We start from the raw sequence: 19169 nt of genomic DNA on the forward strand, positions 1-19169 counted from the left end.
GATCATTGACTATTAGTAAGTTTACATTTTGGTCAATCAACTTCAAAAGGTTACAAATTGGTAAATGAATTATTCGAAAGTTTCTATTTAAGTCACCGGATTGTTAAAATCAGTACTGTATGTCATTTACTCACACCACCTGTACCAATCTAAAACTTTTATTCCCCTTCTTTTCTACAGTTCAATTTTTTTCATGAAACAACTTGAAATATCGCAAATCTATAAACCAAAATCCAAACAGTTTTCTTCTTCGATCTTTGATACCAACCGTCAGATTGACTTGGGCCTAAGATTTTTTCTTTTACTCTTGAATAGGTACTAATCCACCATACAGATCATCTAATTGTCGTTTAGAACTTACTAGTCAGTCCATTGATTTAAACAACATCTTTCGAATAGTTTAGTGCATTATAGAAAACTTTTGAATAATTTAGTAATCATTTTGTAACTTTTTAAAATAGGGTGACTAATAATTGAATGATATTGAACTTAATGTTGGGAAATGTACCCATATTATAATAAATATCTAATTATTTTCTATTTATTTGAACGATAAATAAATAAAGTTAATTTCACATTTCACTAGTATGTCTTTTGTATTTTTTGTCTTTCATATTTTACATGCATAGCGAAATTATAACAAGCAAATATTAACTCATTGATTGACTAAGTTTAAACTGAAGATAAGTGGCATTGTAAGAAATTTACATTGCGAGAAAGATAACTTACTTCAATACTAATCTAAATGAGTCTGTAATCCCGTAAAAGAATCAAAGTGAACATTTGATTCAAATACTTAGAAGGATTATCGTCTACAATTCCAATTGGGAAGATGGCTATCGGAGTAGTTGACTCCACGGGTAGAGACATATATCTTTTCATTGGTAGAATGATACATTGGAATGGGCCCAAAATGAACTAATTCTGAATCTGTTTGTGAATTAATTCACTTGTAATGTTCATGGTGTGATTTACCTAAATCCTGAGTTAGTCACTGACCATACGTATGCAACTCATATGCTTTGATATAAGTGGAGGCTTATGCTCTAGAGATGATCGAGCCCATAGTTAGTATATCAGGTACATTACTTGTGTATGGTGTAAAACCCAATTTTTGCCCGGCCCAAATACCCAATTACGGCCCATTCACATACAAAACAAAAACAAAATAGTCCATTACAAAATTTAAAGCCCAAGCTTAAATGCTGGCCCAAAACATAATTTTAGCCCGTTTACACAAGCCCAATGGCCCAAATTTTCTTTTAAAGAAATAACAAACCCTAGCTTTGAGGCTCTCCCTTTGGCTGGCGCCGCCACCACCTCCACGCACTACCCACGTTCTCCATCATCGTTCACCATGCACCCATGTACCACGTCCAAGCCACATTCACCATACCTGCAAATGTGCACAAAAACGGTTGTAAATGGCTATATAGGGCCACGAATATGTAATCTTGTTTTTTTTTTAGTTTTTTTCTGAGAATACAAAATATATACGAAGAATCAAAGAGCAGTTAAAAGAATACTTCAAGGTGGTTGTTCATCATTATTTTATTCTATTTTTCCTTTTTTTCCATTTTCATTTGAGTCAACAAAATACAAACTAACATTTTATAAAAGGGAGAGACGTACCTTTCGATTCGCTGGCAAAAGGGGGTGAACTTCGGCCTTTCGATGGCTGTTTACGGCCGCGCATGAGGCGGCGAATGAGAGTTGGGTTTTAGTCCTTCGACTGGGAAGTGGGGAAGAAGAAAGAGTTTTGGTTTTTTTTTTTTTAAAACAAAAGGGTAAAATGTTTTTAAGGAAAAAGGGAATTTGAAAAAAAGGTTTTGGGTTTTCTAAATCTTTAATGTTTTTAAAAAAATAATAAATGTTATGTTTAATTTTAATGGCGTGGGGAAGGGAAAGAGATAGCTTGTGTGTAGACAGGCTGGATCTGCGCATGTTTCCCTTAAATGGGTAATTTTCGCTTCCAGTCCTTCCTATTCACGCCAGTTTTAAATTAACCCATATTTACACCTTTTTCATTTTATTAAATTTTCCCTATAATTCACGCGTTGTTGTGATTTGGTCCATGCCCAGGTGCTGAGTTTTGGAGATTTGGGTCATTTTCGTTTTCGGTCCTTGAGAATTTTTGCGCATTAAGTTGTGGTCCTTGGCTTTAATTTGATGTTCTAGTTATTTATTAATTATCCCTTTTAAGTTTGGTCTATTTTAATTGAGTTTTTCTATTATTTCAATATGTGTTTCTTTTATTTCAATATGGTCAATTTAAATATCCTCATACATTTTCTTTATATTTACACATAATTTAATTTTTTTTATGTATATATATTGCTGTGTTATATCATTTTTTTATAAATATTTTTTTCCTCCCTTTACATTTTTTTATATATAAACTCTATTTCGTCATTTTCATTATTTCAAATACTTTTTATATACCAATTATTTATATTAAGTTTTTTATGTAAATGGATATATGTATTATTTTGTATATTATCTATTTCATATTATTTATTTTAAAAAAATCATTTGTATATTATTATAATATTTTTTTCCTTTTTTATTTTTTTAGAAAATTCTTATATTTATTAACTGTTTTAAAATTTTGTATAGTTTGTATAGTAATGATTCCAAATTATCTTTCTTACTTATTATCTATTTTATTTTATATTAAAACTTGTTATATTTCATTTGTGTAATTTGTTTGGAACTCCCTCTAAATTGGTTTCTAATTCATTAGCTTTCAATTATTAATGTTTGTATTTATATAGTATATGATATGTTGCTATTGCATGCAACTTAGTTCTTTGTATTTTCCTTTTATTACTCACATAATTTTATGGTTGCATATACTTATTTCATGCTCAATTCAATGCTTGTATGATTGTTATTTTCATCGGACTTTAAAGTTTCAAATGTTTTTTGCCTAATATCAAGCGCTTTTTTACCTTTAAATAAACTAAACAAGTATATCTTGAGCCGATTTATAATTGTTAATTTAGAAATTCCTCAAAATAAGGCAATGTTTCATGTTTAGAAATTCGAGAAATCGTGCCCTAACGTGCTGGGTTTCGTTTTTTTCGTTTGGCCAAATAACGGAATACCCTTTTAATATTTCATTGTGTGTTTTGGAAATCTTGAGGTGATCTCAGTTTTCCGGGCTTAAAATATCATGTCCTAACGTGTTGGATGTTGTATTTTATTCCTTTGAAATGAGTGAATCTTAAAATCTAACTCGAGTTATTCACATTTTTTAAGGGATCGTATTTTTAATATTTTTTTCAAATTTTCAACATCGGGACATTAATTAGTCAATTGGTACCAATTTTGGGCGTTACGAGGGTGCTAATCCTTCCCAGTACGTAACCGACTCCCGAACCCGTTTCTTGATTTTTCGTAGGCCAACATCCATATTTTACTAAAAATGATTTATTAGGTGATCCGATCACACCTAAACAAAAAGATTGGTGGTGACTAGATGCCTCGTTTTAAAGTCGATCCTTATTTTTTCCAGAACTTAAAAAAATGGTTTCGACATATGGTATGGTTTTACTAGCAACAGTAGAATTCATAGCTTTATTAAAGAGTTAATGATATCATCTCATTGGTATTGTGTGCATTGATAAATATAGAATGTGACTACGAGTTGCTAGTTCTTGAACGAGCAATTTATCACAGTCATTTGTTGATAGTGATTACATTAATCATTAAGAAGATACAATAGTGACAATGAGATAAAATAGGATTATATTGAATGAACGGATTTAACTCAAAGGAATCAACGATATTATATGAGGGTAACACACACATGAAGAGGTCATTGAACAAATTAGTTGGATGAATTGCTTTTGTAAAGTGTATACAATAAGGATTTTTCAATAATGATTAAGTAATTGTGAATTATCGAAACGATACTTTTAGACATAATTGCAATTACTAGAGTCTAATTGTATATGTCTGATTGTTCCCTTCGCTAGCTCAACAAAAACTCAATTGGACTGCATTTGAATCAAAAAAAATTCTACGACTTTAGAAATAATTTAATTGAATCAATTTATTCAATGTGGAATTAAATTAGAGGTTGTGAGAATTGTTCTACTAGAAAATTTGATTAAAGAATTTTCTTTAAAATTTAATTTGAAAAATCTATATGATTTTTAGAAAAACTAATTTTGGTCAAGTAAAATTAAATTAATCAAATTAATTAAAATTAATATGATTTTTTTAGAAATTGATTTTCAAGTCAAAGAATTGGCCCAATGGGTAATTGGACTTGCAAATTGGACTTGAGACCGTAAATTAGGTCCGGGAGCTCAAAACTGAGACCAAGACCCAAAAACTGGTTGAATCGGGTCCGATATGTTAAATCAGACCGACGGTCCAACCAGTGGCTAGACCAAATCGGTCAAGTCGTCACATAATCAACCAAACCGGCTCGAGGTGCCATAAGGGTGTTGCACCTGCATTACCCGATACGGCAGTGCCGGCGGTTGTGACAACAACGTTCTGGTGGCCGACAATGGTTGGTATTGGTGGTTAAGCAGTGGAAGAATTACACTTTTACTAGGACTTAACCAGAGAATTTGATTTCAGATTAACTATTCAAAAAATAATATTATTTTAATAATTTAATATTAAATTTAATTTAATACTTATATTAATAGTATTTTATTACTTTAATATTAAAAGTGATTATCTTAATATTAAATTTGGTTTAATATTTATCTTAAATATAAATATTCTATTATTTTAATAAGATTTAATATTAAATTAATATAATATTTAATATTAAAGTGATTAAGTTTAATAATAACTCTGAGTTATTATTTTACACACACTTGAATTGAATTAAAGAGAAAGTAGTAAAATTTTTCTAGAGATATTTTTTTAATTTACAACTTGACCCAAAATTTTAGAGAAATTTCGAAATTACTCAACTGGTAATTTTTGTGAAAAATTTTCTGATTCGAAGTGAGCCCAAACTTGTCAGACATGAACTTAAGGATAGCATAGAAGACTATTCGGTCGAAGCAGAGGTAATCATGGGTTGGGCTACCCAGCCCGGCCCGAAGGCCCGTCCGAAAAAATGAGAGGGTTCGAGTAAAAATATAGGCCCGAAATATGGGTTTGGGCAAAAAAAGAGATCTGTTTAGAAAACGGGCTGGGCCTCGAGTAAAATTTTTTGGCCCGGGCCCCACCCGACCCAAATTATATACTAAATATTTTTTTTTATTTTTAATCATATTTACTTTTTTATTTTCAATTTTAATATAACCACTTTTTATTATATTTTTAATTTGTGTATTGTTTTAAGAATTATTTTAGTCTAAACTTTTATTTGTTTCTTGTTTTAATATTTTTTTTGTGTTTCTAAATGTATTTAATTTATTATGTTTTAAATTTTTTATTTAATGAAATAAGCTAAAAAAATTAATATGGGTCGGGCTCAAGCTTAGCAATTTTATTTTGGGTTGGGCTTGGACAAATTTTCAGACTCATATTTCGGGTCAGGTCGGGCCTAAGCCTAGAAAACGGGATTAAAATTTTGTCCGAACCCGGCCCGGCCTATGATCACCTCTAGGTCGAAGTGTTATGTTAGAAAAATCGAAAATGTACAATTTTAATTAAGTGTTTATTATTTTAGATATTACAATTAATATCTTGTTTTGTAAAAAATTTTAAAAATCTAATTTTTCTCTAAATTTATTTTCGGTTACGTTTTCCAAACCCAATTTTCAAACATGTAATTTATCCATCAATTTAAAATGGAAATGAGGGAGTGAAAATAAAGAGGACCTTCCCTTTTCCCTTCCCTATTTTGTAGGTGTGTTTCCTTCACCTTTATACTTCCCTTAAAGTTAAGTTTGATAGATCAATAGGACCAAATTAATCAATTTACACTTTATCTTTTTGTAAAAATATACAAAACAAAGGGCTCTATTTGTAATTTTAAGAAAAAAATATTATTGAACAGTTTTACCGTTATGAAATTAGATGTTATCGTAGATAAAATCATTAACACGTAATTTATTGAATTTTTATTTTCCCATTTTATTGTATTTGACAACACTGTTTGACTAAAGGTAGCACCATGAGTTTGAACTTTCTTTTTTTTTTAAAAAAAAATATTTAATTTAAATTTGCTTAATTTGACTTATTCTAGAAATAGGGAGATTTTATCTTGAAAAAAAAATAATTAATAAAATAATAAAAACATAATTTACTAAAAAAATGGTGGAAGGAATTGAAGGAAGTGGATAGAATAGCCAAATATAGTACGGACAAGCTCAGAGTAAACTATTTTATAAATTCCCCCGAAAACAACGCAATTTTAGCTATAATCCAATCCGATCCTCAACTGATTGAATCATAAACGGTTGATTTAGATGACAAAGTTATAATCAACCGTTCATTCATGTTAACCAATCCCTTCATTATTTTTCCTTTAAAATGGTTGCCTCATTTTCGCTTCAAGTCGACACGCATATCGAGAAAAACTCCAAAAACCAAAAAAGCTGAATAAATCAAAGCGACAATACAAAACAAACACCCAAAATAAAAAATAAAAAGGTTTTTTTTCATGTTATTTCTCTCTTTTTCTCTTTGATTTTCCTTCCCTCCAAACGCCATTGCTATTGTTTCCAATTCTACTTTTGGATTTGTGATTTTTTTCACCGCTTTGCTTGGTAACCGGGCGATCGGCGTTATTTGTCAAAGGAGAAGTTTAATTGAAATTGTAAAAAGAATGAGTAGGGATTGATTTTTTTTCCGCCTCGGGAGGTTAATTTTCCCGGGAAAATTTGCCTCCTTTTTTCCAGCTCTATCTCTATACTTTTGTGGTAAGCTGCATTTCTCGTAGAATTTTTCTTTTCCGTAAGATTTTCCAATTCATATTTTTGAATGTTAGTGATTAGTTAGAAACTTGTTTTATTTATTTTTTGTTTGATTGATTATTTCAGGAACTTTTCTTTGTGATTGAATGATCCAGGAGGAAATTTACATATAGCTGGTGTATGGATTCAGAAATGAAAGGAGGGAAAATTTGGGAGGATATAGTATTCAAGAGAGAATGAGAGAACTTTAATATATATTTATATTAAAAAAATCATTTTTAGTGTAGATATTTTATTTTAAACTCTTAGTAAATAATTAGATTGCTTGAGTTTGAATGCATATATATTGATACATGGAGTCAGAAATATTTTCACCTCCAAGAGGTTTGTTAAAATGTTGTAATTGCAGTTGTACTACCTGTGCTTTAATTGGAGCTCCTTCGAATACTTGGTTCCGGTCTGTGAAACGAAAATATGATGAGTTTGAGACTGGAAACAGGTTTTATGTTCCGGGGGTCGATATTTTTTCCAATGCCCAAGTCCAAATTGAGAATGAATGTGCTGCCTTGCGGGAGACCGTTAGCAGCCAACAAGGGACAATACAGGACTTGTTTACAGATTTGGAGGAAGAGAGAAGTGCCTCGTCTACGGCTGCAACTGAGGCTATGTCAATGATATTGAAGTTGCAGAGCGAGAAGGCAGAGATTGAAATGGAGGCCAGGCAATTCAAGCGTTTTGCCGAGGAGAAAATTGCTCATGACCAACAGGAGATAATGATTTTGGAGGATCTGTTGTATAAGAGGGAGCAGACAATTCAAGCTCTAACATGTCAAGCCCAGGCATACAAGCATAGGATGATGAGTTATGGGTTTACAGAGTCAGAGGTTGAAGGTGAGAAGGATGAACAGCTTTGGCATCCAAGTGTTGCTGAGGACTTCAATGCCGAAGCTGAAGTTGATCTTCCTGCATATGATTATCCACCTCTTAAGTGCAATTTGAATGAGAATCCTGGTAATGATGTGGAAGACGTTGAAGATGTTGAAGACGTGGAAAAATATGCATTTGGTGCGACCCCTCATGCCCGAGAACACTTGAGGAATCTGGAAGAAAGGATCTCCCAAATGGAGAGTATTCCCAGCAGCAATCAGCTGGATGGAGAGACTCCTGGAACAAGGAATGTTTTCGAGAAGGTGGTAGTCGGACACTCTCCTAGGCGACCAAGACATTCAAGGAAGTTTTCAATGGATAGTACAAATTCGTTCATTTCTAGGGAGATGGGTTCAGAGTTTATCAGTGACTCTCCTAGGTTTAACTTTGGTTCTCCCAGGTTTAATACCAGCTTCAAGAAGATGGAATTAGTTTCCGAAATGGATGAGATTTCTAGCACAAGAAGAATGGATAATGCTTCAGAAGTTGGAGATGATATGAGTGATAGAGTTTATACTATTGATTCTGTCCATAATGGAGTGCCATATAATGGAACTGCTGATCACAAATCTGGATTTGGAATTTCTGATAATTATGCATCCACTCCAAGGGAGGCATTTAATCTACCAGATGTTTGTGATCCTGATATCAAGAAGCTCTACATGAGGCTTCAGAACCTTGAGGCTGACAGGGAATCGATGAGACAAGCATTATTATCGATGCGAACTGACAAAGCACAGTTGGTCCTACTGAAAGAAATAGCTCAACATTTGTGCAAGGAAATGCCACCAGAAAGACAAGTGACTGTGGGGAAGCCATCTATGCTTGGAGGCCTCTTCAAGGTAATCTTTCTTCACATAAACTGTTATATATATATTGTTGACATTTTAGTACTATATAGTTTAGTTTCACTTTTCTAGTTGAAGATTCAAATTTGGGTTGTAATTTATATGGAACTTAACATTGTTGGAAGCATCGTTAACCGAATGTGATAATTCTTCAATATAGCTATTCTGTGTTTTCCATGATCTTAAACACCTTGTTTTTTGTTTTGATGTATTGCCACTGTGCCACTTAAAGCTTATTGTCTTTTGATGATGTCCTTTTCTTTTTTCCCAGTGGGTTGCATCTTCAGTTTCTTGGAGTCGGAGAGCTCGCCGAAGCAAGTAAGTAGAATAATTGTTATATACATACTTGCTGTTAGATTGACTAGCGTTTTAAAACTGACGCATTTTAGTTTCTCTTTTCTTGATCTCTATTAATATTTTATCCAACCAAAAGCATTATTTGGTAAAAAAAAACTAACCAGCAACCAAAATTAGTTATTCGGGTGCAATATGCAAAGAGAACAGTTGACACTGAAACAACAGAGATACTGATTTAACGAGGGAGCACGCACTTACATACCTATTTGATATATATTGTGTTGGAAATTGATATTAAAGTTTATATAAGCATATCATGCCGGTATTTGACAATTGTTACCATTCGTATTTGTATAGGTACCTGTATGGATTATCACCAAACAATGTCGGGTTGCTAATGCTTCTAGACAAGGGCCCTCGACTGAGGCAATGGAGATGCCTTTCAAGCACACAAGTGTGAAAGGATACGAAACCGATTCTTTCACTTGCATCTGTAGATGAAGCTAACAATAATTTCGTTAATTGTGTGAATGGTGAATGGGTTTTGATGAAAGCTATAATGTATTTAACTTTGCATCCATTTTTTTTTTACGGATTTCTTGGTGCAGAATTTGGTATTGTTCTGCAGTGTTCTTTTAATTTACTTCTTTTTTGTTTATATATTTTTATTTTCCGTAATTGAATACAATGCAAAAACATGGATGCAAGTAAAAGCATGTTGGTTCATGTAGTTTGTTGGATTTCCGGTTGAGGTATTTGCAGGTAGGCTAAGGCTATCACTTTTTTTATATTTTCAGATTCACGTATGCAGTGTTATCCCTTTATTATTCAAGCAAACGGTTATTTCCCAAGAGTAATTTATACTATTTATCTCATTCACTTATTTATATTTCAATCGTGTGAGCTTAAATTTCTCCATATTTATTGATTTTATTAAAAATTAAAAAAAATAAAAATATTCTCATAATTTTTCCAATTGAGTGGACGATTGTTTAAAATTAAAAAATTTCTACTATTTGGGATTATAGCCTCCCGAATTGTGTGCTTTTTTGATGTTTTGATATTATAATGGGCGCAAAACCAGACAAGCTACGAATAGCCGAAGAAACTACCCGCCCAAATCACAGCCAAAATTATTGACATTGACCCTTGTATTCATATCATGTATCATTGAAGCGTCATCCCAACTTGTCAGAAATCAAATACAGGCAGCTTATTTGCTGTGGGACAAGACAAAAGTACATCTTAAAACGCCTTTACTTTAGAAAATTCAAGTAGGCATATAGTGGATGAAATATTTCAATCAAGTTTCGAATATAGCAAGCTATTCAATTTATATATATACATACTCTATAGAAATTGCAATGCTCATGTAAGTTAAGAAAATATAGTTTATCTTTCTTAAAAGAAAACAATGATTATTAAAAAGAAAAAATAAAAACGATACATTCATTGGTACAATACCAAAAAGGTTGGGATACTTTGAATCCTTCATGTAATCAATTCATGAAGTTGTATGGAAGTTGGGAGCATTTGATTAAAGCCAAGGTGAGCTCAATTTTGATGTGTCAAAGCCATGGAAATCCCAACAAGTTTAACGATTGAAGGAGCTGAAGAATTTTATGCACTATCTAGCTCAAATGGAAACCCGGGAAAGGCCGAAGCAAAAGCAATCATAAGAGACCATACATGCAAGTGAATTGTAGAATCACATCGACTAGTCCCCTATGCTACAAGCATCCAAGTTGAGCTATACTGGCCAAAGAAGATTTGGCTAACCTTGAGATTGAATTAGATGCCACTATTGTCATTAGCTTTGTCACAAATGCTAACATTTCTGATCTTATACATTATTGCAAGAACTACGTTGAGGGATTTGAACATCGAGTCATCATCAAACACAAATTTAGAGAGAAATAGATGTACAAATGGTATGCCAATTGTCAAACCTTCTGTTACCAAACTCTAGCTATAGTCGTAATGTTTTTGTTGCTTGTAATAATCCTCTGGACTGTCTTGTTAGTTTACTCCAAGCTAAAGTTAGAGGGGAGAGTGTGAACTTATTTTGTTTTAAATGAATGAAGTTCAATTTTTCACCAAAAAAACACCATATTTATATAAATTTTAGGTAAATGCACATTAATTTGATAATCTAAAAAATAAGAAAAGAAAATAACCAACAAAAATTCATAGCCAAAAACCAGCAGCTTCTAGTTAATGAAATAAGGATTCAACCTCAACAAATGTAATAAAGGCATTAATAAAATTATAGTCAATCAAATAAGAATACATATATAAAGGCATTAATATAGTTTTTTTGGGTGTGGAGATGATTGAGTATCAAGACTATATCATAGAGGGCTGAGAGACACTATATATGAGTCATTGCAGTATTTCAACCCCTTTACTAAACCTGAATTCAAATGAGGGGAAACCATAACTCCAGGAATATCAAAGGCATACCCTATTGTTTCCTGTGTGGCTTCACTACTATCACCAATTTCACAAACTGCCCCCACTCCAATATTTAACCCAACTGAGGTATGCTCTGTTGTAAAGCTGAAAACCACCCAGATAATATCAGAATGTTATTACCAATTGTCAAATTTTGAAAAGCTGAAAATTACCAGTGGTAATCTATACATTCTCATGTTCGGATGGAGTAAATTTATCTTGACAGTATAATGATAATATGACCAACAGTATCAATTTTTTTAAAAATATAGGAATAATTTCATTACCACATTTTCCTTAGATAATCTTACATTATTATAGTAGTGTTAGATTTTTTATAGTTTTACCCCATTTTTAATGACTTTAATCCATTTTCATTAAACCAAAACGAAAAAATAACAAATACCAATATCAAATTCTCTAGTTTTTTAATATATTCTCTCAAGTAACATTTCAACTAATTTGTTTATTTACTATAATTGAAATTTGTCTATTATTATTACATTTTATATATTATAATATTATTGTCTTAATTTTTTTCTATATTTTCGTAGTTGAGTTTTACTCTAAGCATAGTTTTATAACTTTTTCATCTTTATTTTCTATTAAGGGCAAATTAATAAAATGTACTAAACAATTTTACGTTATAATAATCCTGTTGCTAGAGCTAATCTTACATTCTGAGAACTAAACGACTCCTAGCATTTGTAACTAGTATGTTAATTTACATGATGAAGATCCATTTAATAACCCTATATAACAAATGTTAAGAAATCTTATAGAATGCAATAATTTGATCTAAGGAAAAGAAAGTATAGCATACCTTGCTTCAAAGCTTTGTCCTTTAGAGACCATTTGAGCACACATGTTGCTGATGATCCAAGGGGGAATGTATGAATCCTTGATTTCAATGCTATAGCAAAGGCCAGCAGATGAATTTGGCATGGAGCAACTGTCTTTCAAGATTGAATCATGGGGAAGAGCAGCACCACGATCGGGTCTTTTTATCTCCATGCATCTAACCTGAACATCAAAATCAAATTGAAACATACAACCAGGTTTTGCTACAAGTAGCATGATCAAGTTTTCTGAATTAATCCTTATTTTATGTGACAAGAAAAATGTGATGTTTATGTCAAACAGCCATTCGATGGCAACACAAGTAAAAAAGATGTCATACAGAAGAGGCATCAAGGGTAGTGGCACCAGATTATGTGACTGAATAAACGTTTAGTATTTACAACCAACAAAGGCTAAAAGAGATGAAAATCTTATTTCTAGAAATGTCACTCACCTCAGGGGCAGAAAGAGCAGCATGTTGAAATGGCACAGGCGAATATAATAGAGGAACATCCGTGGCATTCAAAACAGTCAAGAAAGATCTAAACATGTATAGACAGAAAATAGTCATATATAGTAGCAACTGGCAAGACATTGCAGATAAAAGGTAGAGGCAAGCAAAAAGTCAGTCAAACTAAATAAACTGAACTGATTTAACCGAAATAAGTTGATTTATTCAATTTTCGATTTATTTGGTTAGCTTAATCAGTTTTGGCAGTTTTTTCAGTTAATTATCAGTTTTGGATATTCAAACTGAATAAACCGATTAATTTTTTAAATAATAAATACCCCATATCCAACCGAATATCCGTATAAAACCCAACACAACAGAACTAAACTCAAAATAGAAACCCAACCAAAAATTAAAATAAAATAACCGCAACCAAAATATAAAATATAAAACAAAATATAAAATATCTAAATAACCCAATCCAATTAATTGATTTAATCTAAAAAAAAACCTAAAACTAAACCTAAAATCCATCCTTGTAAATCCAACCGATAAAAGAATTCAAACAATAAAAACCTGACCAATGCATTAAATGTTAAATATCAAATATTGTAAATAAGTATCAATTATAATACATGCTTAATAAAATATAGCATTTTTTTGTAAAAACCGATAATACATTTATTTCCTCAAATTTGTTGCCTTTTTCTTCTATTTATTATAATCAACCAATAAAAGAATTCAATCGACATTTGCATAATGATAAATCTTATAATTCTAAAAGTTGTAAATTACAATGATAATTTTTTATTTTAATTTATAAATAAATCTTTAAAAAAAAAGACAAAAACCTAAAACCCCGACCAAACTGAACCAAAGAAGTTCGGTTCAATTATTTCAGTTTTGGCAATAGAGTTGGTTCAGTTTATTCCATTGTGATGGCTTATTTGATTATATATAAAACCAAACCACTAAGTGCACACCCCTAATAAAAGGGAACTACTATCTCTTTCAACATGATCAAACGAGATCTTGAAATCATATATCAGTTTACTGAGCAATTTGTGTGAATTAAAGAAACGAACTCACCGATAATTTAACAAAATCTCATACAAACCATGTACATTCTCCTTTCCACTGAAAGCCAGCAAAGACTGTGGAGTATTATCAACATCAGAGAAGGAATTCATGCGTCGAGTCTGCAGCAATTTCAAAAGTACTGGAATGAATACTGAGCATAAGAAAAGTGAACTGATATCCCAAACCACAAGCAAAGAGGTGTAATAGTTACAATGAAGTTTTCTTTCAGTTTAAGCATCCTCTTTAGAAACACACAATCACTTAGGAGATGAATGCAAGGGACCACTACTATTCCTTAGCTTGTGGGTTTCTACAAGTGCTCAGTTGCAACTGGTAATATTTCTAAATGTGTTTTAGAATTTTTTAAGTCAAAGTTTAAAGTTGAAACTTGGATACCAACTTGGTGGCACGCAGGACGCGAAAAGGACACTAAAATGAAAATGGAAGGGAGACAAGAATATAACACATTCAAATCAAAATGCCCATATCTTTTAAGGAACTTGGTTCTACATCAAGCAGTTAACAATTCCAGAACAAAAAGCAGGTGGAGCAAGATTCTCAACCGAATTATCAAACTGACAGTCTGATTTTTGTCTCAAAATATTTCACCAAAAAAGCAACCCATGGTCCATCTCAAGGCATGAATTCAGTCAGAAGTCAAATTACATACTATCAGCACAAGATGAATGACAAACCTGACCCAGATTATGCTTCTCAATTTCTGAAAGCTCTAAGAGATCCTCAGTGGTGACGTGTTCTACATAAGAATGGCAAAGAGGCATAGAAAAAGAAACATCCTAGGAAACATTAAAGAAAACCGGTAGAGAGAAAAAGTCAGCATCTGATATTAATAAAGCAAGAAAATTAATCAAAATAGCTATATATAAATGACCAGCATAGAAGCTGATGAATATATTATTTCAATTAAAACTACAGCTGATTGATCCAACCTCTATAGCTTCCTAAAAGGAGAACAATATAAATGACAGGGACAGTCTCCTCTTACTCATGTACCCTCTTCCACAGTCACAAATTGGGTTGGCAACAGCTTGTATCAATTCTTAGACTTTAGAAACTATTGGTCTACTTGTGCTTCCAAACCAAGAAAAAATCTGAAACTAGCAGCCATTTCAAGCGGTGCTGCAGAAATGTTTGTAAATTCAACAATTTCTCTATAGTACTAGCATGAGCAAAACTTGCTTTTAAGTAAGGGTGTGTTTGATAAACTGAATTTAAGTACTGAAAAAATTTTATAAGTGATGAATTTATATTAAAAATTTGTTTGGTAAATTAGTAAATATAAGTACGGAATATAAATATGTTGTTTGATAAAAATAAATATTGATTTTTAAAACATTATTTATTTTTAATTTTAATCCTATTCATTTATATTATTTTGGATAGTTTGATCAATTTGAATATCTCATTTTTAAAAAAAGGGTAGTTTATTTCAATTTTTTAATGAAATAAAATCAACTTAATATTTTCTACATTAAGTGATAAGTAGCTACCTATTTACTTATCTTATTCAACACTTTTTTGTTAAAAAATTTATTTTAAGTAAAAAATTAAAATGATTATCAAAAACACATTTAAAATATCAAATGTTGAAAGTTTCATTTGCAATGAAATGAAAACTTTTAAATGGTTAATCAAACACACCCTAAGTTTTAGCTTTAGGTACTGCTGCTTTAACTATTGCCCATCGGTCTACCATTTTATTTTATAATACTGCCATGAACACTACAACCAAGCTCCATATCTATAAAATCATCACTAGATGTGTAAAAAAGGGCATCTTATAAGTTCTTAACCTCATTATCACCACTTATTAGGTTATAATGAATTGGATCAGAGCATCATTAAACTTTAATTCAATTAGATCAAAAAGTGAGATGAAAAGAGAATTTAGAATGAAGCATTTATAGAATAGCATAATCACTTTCATACAGATATACCAACAAGCTATATTGAGAAGCAAAATCACTTTGCACCCTTGCAGTTCATACCACATGACCAGAACACTGTTACAGAAAACTCTCTAAAAGGCCATGTTTAGTATTAATCAGATATGGTCTTCCACGGAGTTTATAGTAATCATGATTACTAACACTACGCAAGAGTTTAACTAGTTAAGAGTGGCATCTTACTTGCTCCTTTAGTGATGATCTCAAACCTCTAGTTGACTGAGAGATATAAGCATGGTATGATCTACTTCTTCCCAAGCCGTCAGCAGCAGTGAACATCACCAAAAAATGTGAAGTACACACTAGAAAGTTTCCAAAAAAATAATTACCAAGATATAGTTTTATGCTTTTAAACAAATTAAGTGAGCGTTACATTCCAACATAAAACTTCAAGCAGAATTCAGTCATGAAAAGAAGAAAGACAATGTGAAATCAAGGATGAAACAAAATAGAACTTCTTGGCTGATGGAGAGCATGTATGTATTCTTTAGAAAAGGACTCAGCAACACATAGCAAATACAATCCCCTGAGTCAGCATATGCATGAGATGCACATAGTATTTACCAACAATGAGACACAAGCAGAATAGAATTGAATAAGAAAATGCAAGCATTACAAGACATGCAGTTGCAGGCATGTGTGTGCATTAAATAAAATACCTAGATGTTCTCATGACAAGAGAAAACATCATCCTCAAGACTTAATTCAATCAACAGTGGAAGAAGATTGGAACATGGTTTCAAAGGTGGAATAGATAAGGAGAAAAGTCATAAGCATGACAAAGATTTACCATAAAATATGCGACAAGCATTCTCCCGAAACATATAGTAAAGACTTCGAAATGATTCCTCCCATGCCCCAAGTCGTTTTCTTAAGAAATCCATTTCAACTGGAGAACAAGTGACAACATCAGTTAAATAAAAACAGATAGATGGAGAAGGAACACTCAAGGCATGTGTTTGTTTGTCGGTGTACAAACAAGAAGGATTGGGAGAGGGAATTTAACACAAAAATTTCGTTAAACAAACCTCCATCTGCTGCTGCTGAGATCAATACTGAAATGAGAGATGGTGGTATGGTAGATTGAGGATAAATCCAAGAATGAAATGCATTAGAATTCAACACTTGGGAAGCCAGCCTGGTCTGAGAAGCACTGCAAATATTTTTTCCCTCGGAAGAACCAGAATGTGAGGTAAATTGAGGCATACCATTATATGTACCACACATCATTGACCTATGTAACCTGAAATCCACAAAACAATATTATATATATGTGCATGCATGTATAAGAAAAATAAAATTCTTGCAAAAAAACATGCACTAAAACTGAACATGATCATATCTCCAAGTAGAAGAAATATATATTAAAAAAACCAGGTTTATTCACCAATTCACTGGAGAGGAGGACACCAATTGTGCATAAGTTTTCAAAGTGAAATCCAGAGGAATCTTCTGTCCTCTGACATGGAAATCAGAGCAGAAGTTCCCTGACGAAATATCATCAAATCTTTCAGAAGACTCAGGAGGTATATTCGGGATTGCTTCACAAGCAGCTAGTCCTTTCAATGCTTTATCCTACAAAACAATTGGTAGTTGATTTAGGGGGGAAAAACATAATCAACGTAATCAAAGCTCAAAGCTCAAAGCTGCTAAAAGCATATACCATGTCAACAGTTGCCAAGCCTGATAACTTTTGGCCCCCTGTTGAAAGCTCGGTAACACTGAGAAATGTACCCTGATTGCATTTTTCAAGTGTTCGATGGGGCACATCATCTTTTGGAACATCAACAGAAGCAACAGAACCCTCAGGACTGTAAAGCAACAATGCATGACCAAAAAATTTAAACAGTAAGTCTAATTATTTCATACCAGATATGGAATACTAGGACACGGACATACCATGAAAGCTGTTGCATTCTCTTGGCAGCCAAATTTGAAAATGCAGAGATCTTCTTTAGGCTGCTAGTTTGCTCAATTGAACTATTTTCCTGCAAAATAATAACACGATTGAACAAATCAATGAACTAGTTATTAACTTATGACTAATAAAAATTTTAGCTGCATTAAGATATTTCCATCACATGCATTTTCTGGAGATGTAACCTTGGCATTTTCTTTTCCTGAAGGCAGCTTGAACCTTGGTTTCTTGGCAGGAAAAACTTTGTCCATACGGATGTCAATATATTTTGGATTTCTTTGCGGATCTGCTTTTTTGAGTCCATTCTCCATCTCACTAGCACGACCAATGGGGGATAAAAACAAAGTTTTTAGATGGTTGCAACTTAAAAAAATAAAATAAAATAACTGTAAACAAAGAGGAATAGCACTGGATAGAAAGAAGAGAATAACAACACTTACCTTGGGGCCAAAGATTTACTAACAAGCTCAGCAACATTTGTCCGCTTTAATTGTTCCCCCTGTTATATAAACACTTACTATAAAGCATAAGACTATAAAATACACTTCCTCATAAAGTTAACTAAACTGCTGTCTATTTAGCATCAATTACTCTAAGTTCTAGACCAAATGATGTAGAAAAAGTACAGCTGAAAATGAGAAAATATGGGAAAAAGGTACACAAGAAGAATGAACAAATTAACTATCATGACCAGAGCTATGATTTAGGGGACTAAGGAAAACTTGAAGCAGTGAACTATTCTCTGACAAATTAAAATATATATAACCAAAGAAGCCATTGCCTAAAAAAATACTGGAGACAAACTATAAATTTATCTCTTTAATGTGCTATTGCATTAACAAAACATCTTCCCCACCCCCGAAACAATTACAATGCCCAGCCCCAACAATAAATTTAATGTACTCGATCATATTCATAAAAGATCACCGAAATTGAAATGCCCAATCCCAACAATGCTAGTAAAAGTTAGAGGGGGAAAACAATACTCTAAGTTCCGAAGGGGTCTTCCTTTTAACTGATGTACCAAATTTGAGGGCATCCCCGCCGATTTGTTGTGAAGTAGAAGTTAAGGCACTATGCGCAGCTACCTTTGCCATATCCGAGAGTCCACTCAAACAATAATCGCGATTCCTTTACCTAAAATAGCAAATCAATACCAGCAATTATGCCGATTTCTTCCTAATCTGAAAAAAGTACAAACAATAGAATAGAATATAGGCATTTTTGCTGCTACAAACAATCGAAAAGAATATAGGCATTTTTTCTGCTCATAATCTCAAAATCAGAATAAATATACATCGGTGACAAAACCAAATAGATTTCATATAAAAATAATATTCACATCCGGGTTTTACCACAGCGAAGAAATGCGCCGATTAAAGAATCCAAGAAAATCCGGGTATCGCCCAATCGGATATTAATCTAGGGTTTTGGAGAACGATAATTAATTTGCCCCGAAGTGAATGAAATTATTAGGGCAAATCATGGAGAGGAAAGAGAAGGGAGAGTGAGAGAGTGAGACTGAGAAATTGCGGTAAAGTTGAAAAGCTG

General features: G+C 32.4%; 2 protein-coding genes and 1 long non-coding RNA gene across 3 annotated transcripts; 1 reads left to right on the forward strand and 2 right to left on the reverse strand.

Moving 5' to 3' along the window:
* Nucleotides 1-1128: 1128 nt before the first annotated feature.
* Nucleotides 1129-2363, reverse strand: LOC107925612 (uncharacterized). The gene is made up of 2 exons (XR_001692029.2): nt 1633-2363; nt 1129-1396 (listed from the first exon to the last, which is right to left on the reverse strand). It is a non-coding gene; the product is annotated as an uncharacterized lncRNA (long non-coding RNA).
* Nucleotides 2364-6428: 4065 nt separating this feature from the next.
* On the forward strand, nt 6429-9634 carry LOC107925649 (myosin-binding protein 7). Its single transcript, XM_016856361.2, has 4 exons — nt 6429-6842; nt 6963-8605; nt 8883-8929; nt 9266-9634. Exons 2-4 carry the CDS (start codon nt 7190-7192, stop codon nt 9366-9368), a joined length of 1566 nt encoding a protein of 521 aa, XP_016711850.1. The 5' UTR covers nt 6429-6842; nt 6963-7189; the 3' UTR covers nt 9369-9634.
* A 1518-nt stretch (nt 9635-11152) lies between these two features.
* Nucleotides 11153-19169, reverse strand: LOC121229663 (protein downstream neighbor of Son). Its single transcript, XM_041114439.1, has 15 exons — nt 18974-19169; nt 18605-18755; nt 18059-18117; nt 17804-17933; nt 17600-17688; nt 17364-17511; nt 17088-17275; nt 16729-16943; nt 16491-16589; nt 15884-16002; nt 14429-14530; nt 13743-13852; nt 12657-12744; nt 12186-12385; nt 11153-11467 (listed from the first exon to the last, which is right to left on the reverse strand). The coding sequence occupies exons 2-15, from the start codon at nt 18713-18715 to the stop codon at nt 11260-11262; spliced, it is 1866 nt and encodes a 621-aa protein (XP_040970373.1). The 5' UTR covers nt 18716-18755; nt 18974-19169; the 3' UTR covers nt 11153-11259.

This window comes from Gossypium hirsutum, chromosome A01, assembly GCF_007990345.1.
Source record: "Gossypium hirsutum isolate 1008001.06 chromosome A01, Gossypium_hirsutum_v2.1, whole genome shotgun sequence".
Taxonomy (NCBI): domain Eukaryota; kingdom Viridiplantae; phylum Streptophyta; class Magnoliopsida; order Malvales; family Malvaceae; genus Gossypium; species Gossypium hirsutum.

Excerpts from the sequence above, each read along its gene's own strand:
- LOC107925649 (XM_016856361.2), top strand. The coding sequence starts at position 7,190 with ATGGAGTCAGAAATATTTTCACCTCCAAGAGGTTTGTTAAAATGTTGT. Across the intron at positions 8,606-8,882 it reads TGCTTGGAGGCCTCTTCAAG|TGGGTTGCATCTTCAGTTTC; the intron begins GTAATCTTTCTT and ends CTTTTTTCCCAG. Across the intron at positions 8,930-9,265 it reads CGGAGAGCTCGCCGAAGCAA|GTACCTGTATGGATTATCAC; the intron begins GTAAGTAGAATA and ends GTATTTGTATAG.
- LOC121229663 (XM_041114439.1), bottom strand. The coding sequence starts at position 18,715 with ATGGCAAAGGTAGCTGCGCATAGTGCCTTAACTTCTACTTCACAACAA. Across the intron at positions 18,118-18,604 it reads AGACCCCTTCGGAACTTAGA|GGGGAACAATTAAAGCGGAC; the intron begins GTATTGTTTTCC and ends TTTATATAACAG. Across the intron at positions 17,276-17,363 it reads GCTTGGCAACTGTTGACATG|GATAAAGCATTGAAAGGACT; the intron begins GTATATGCTTTT and ends ATTGTTTTGTAG.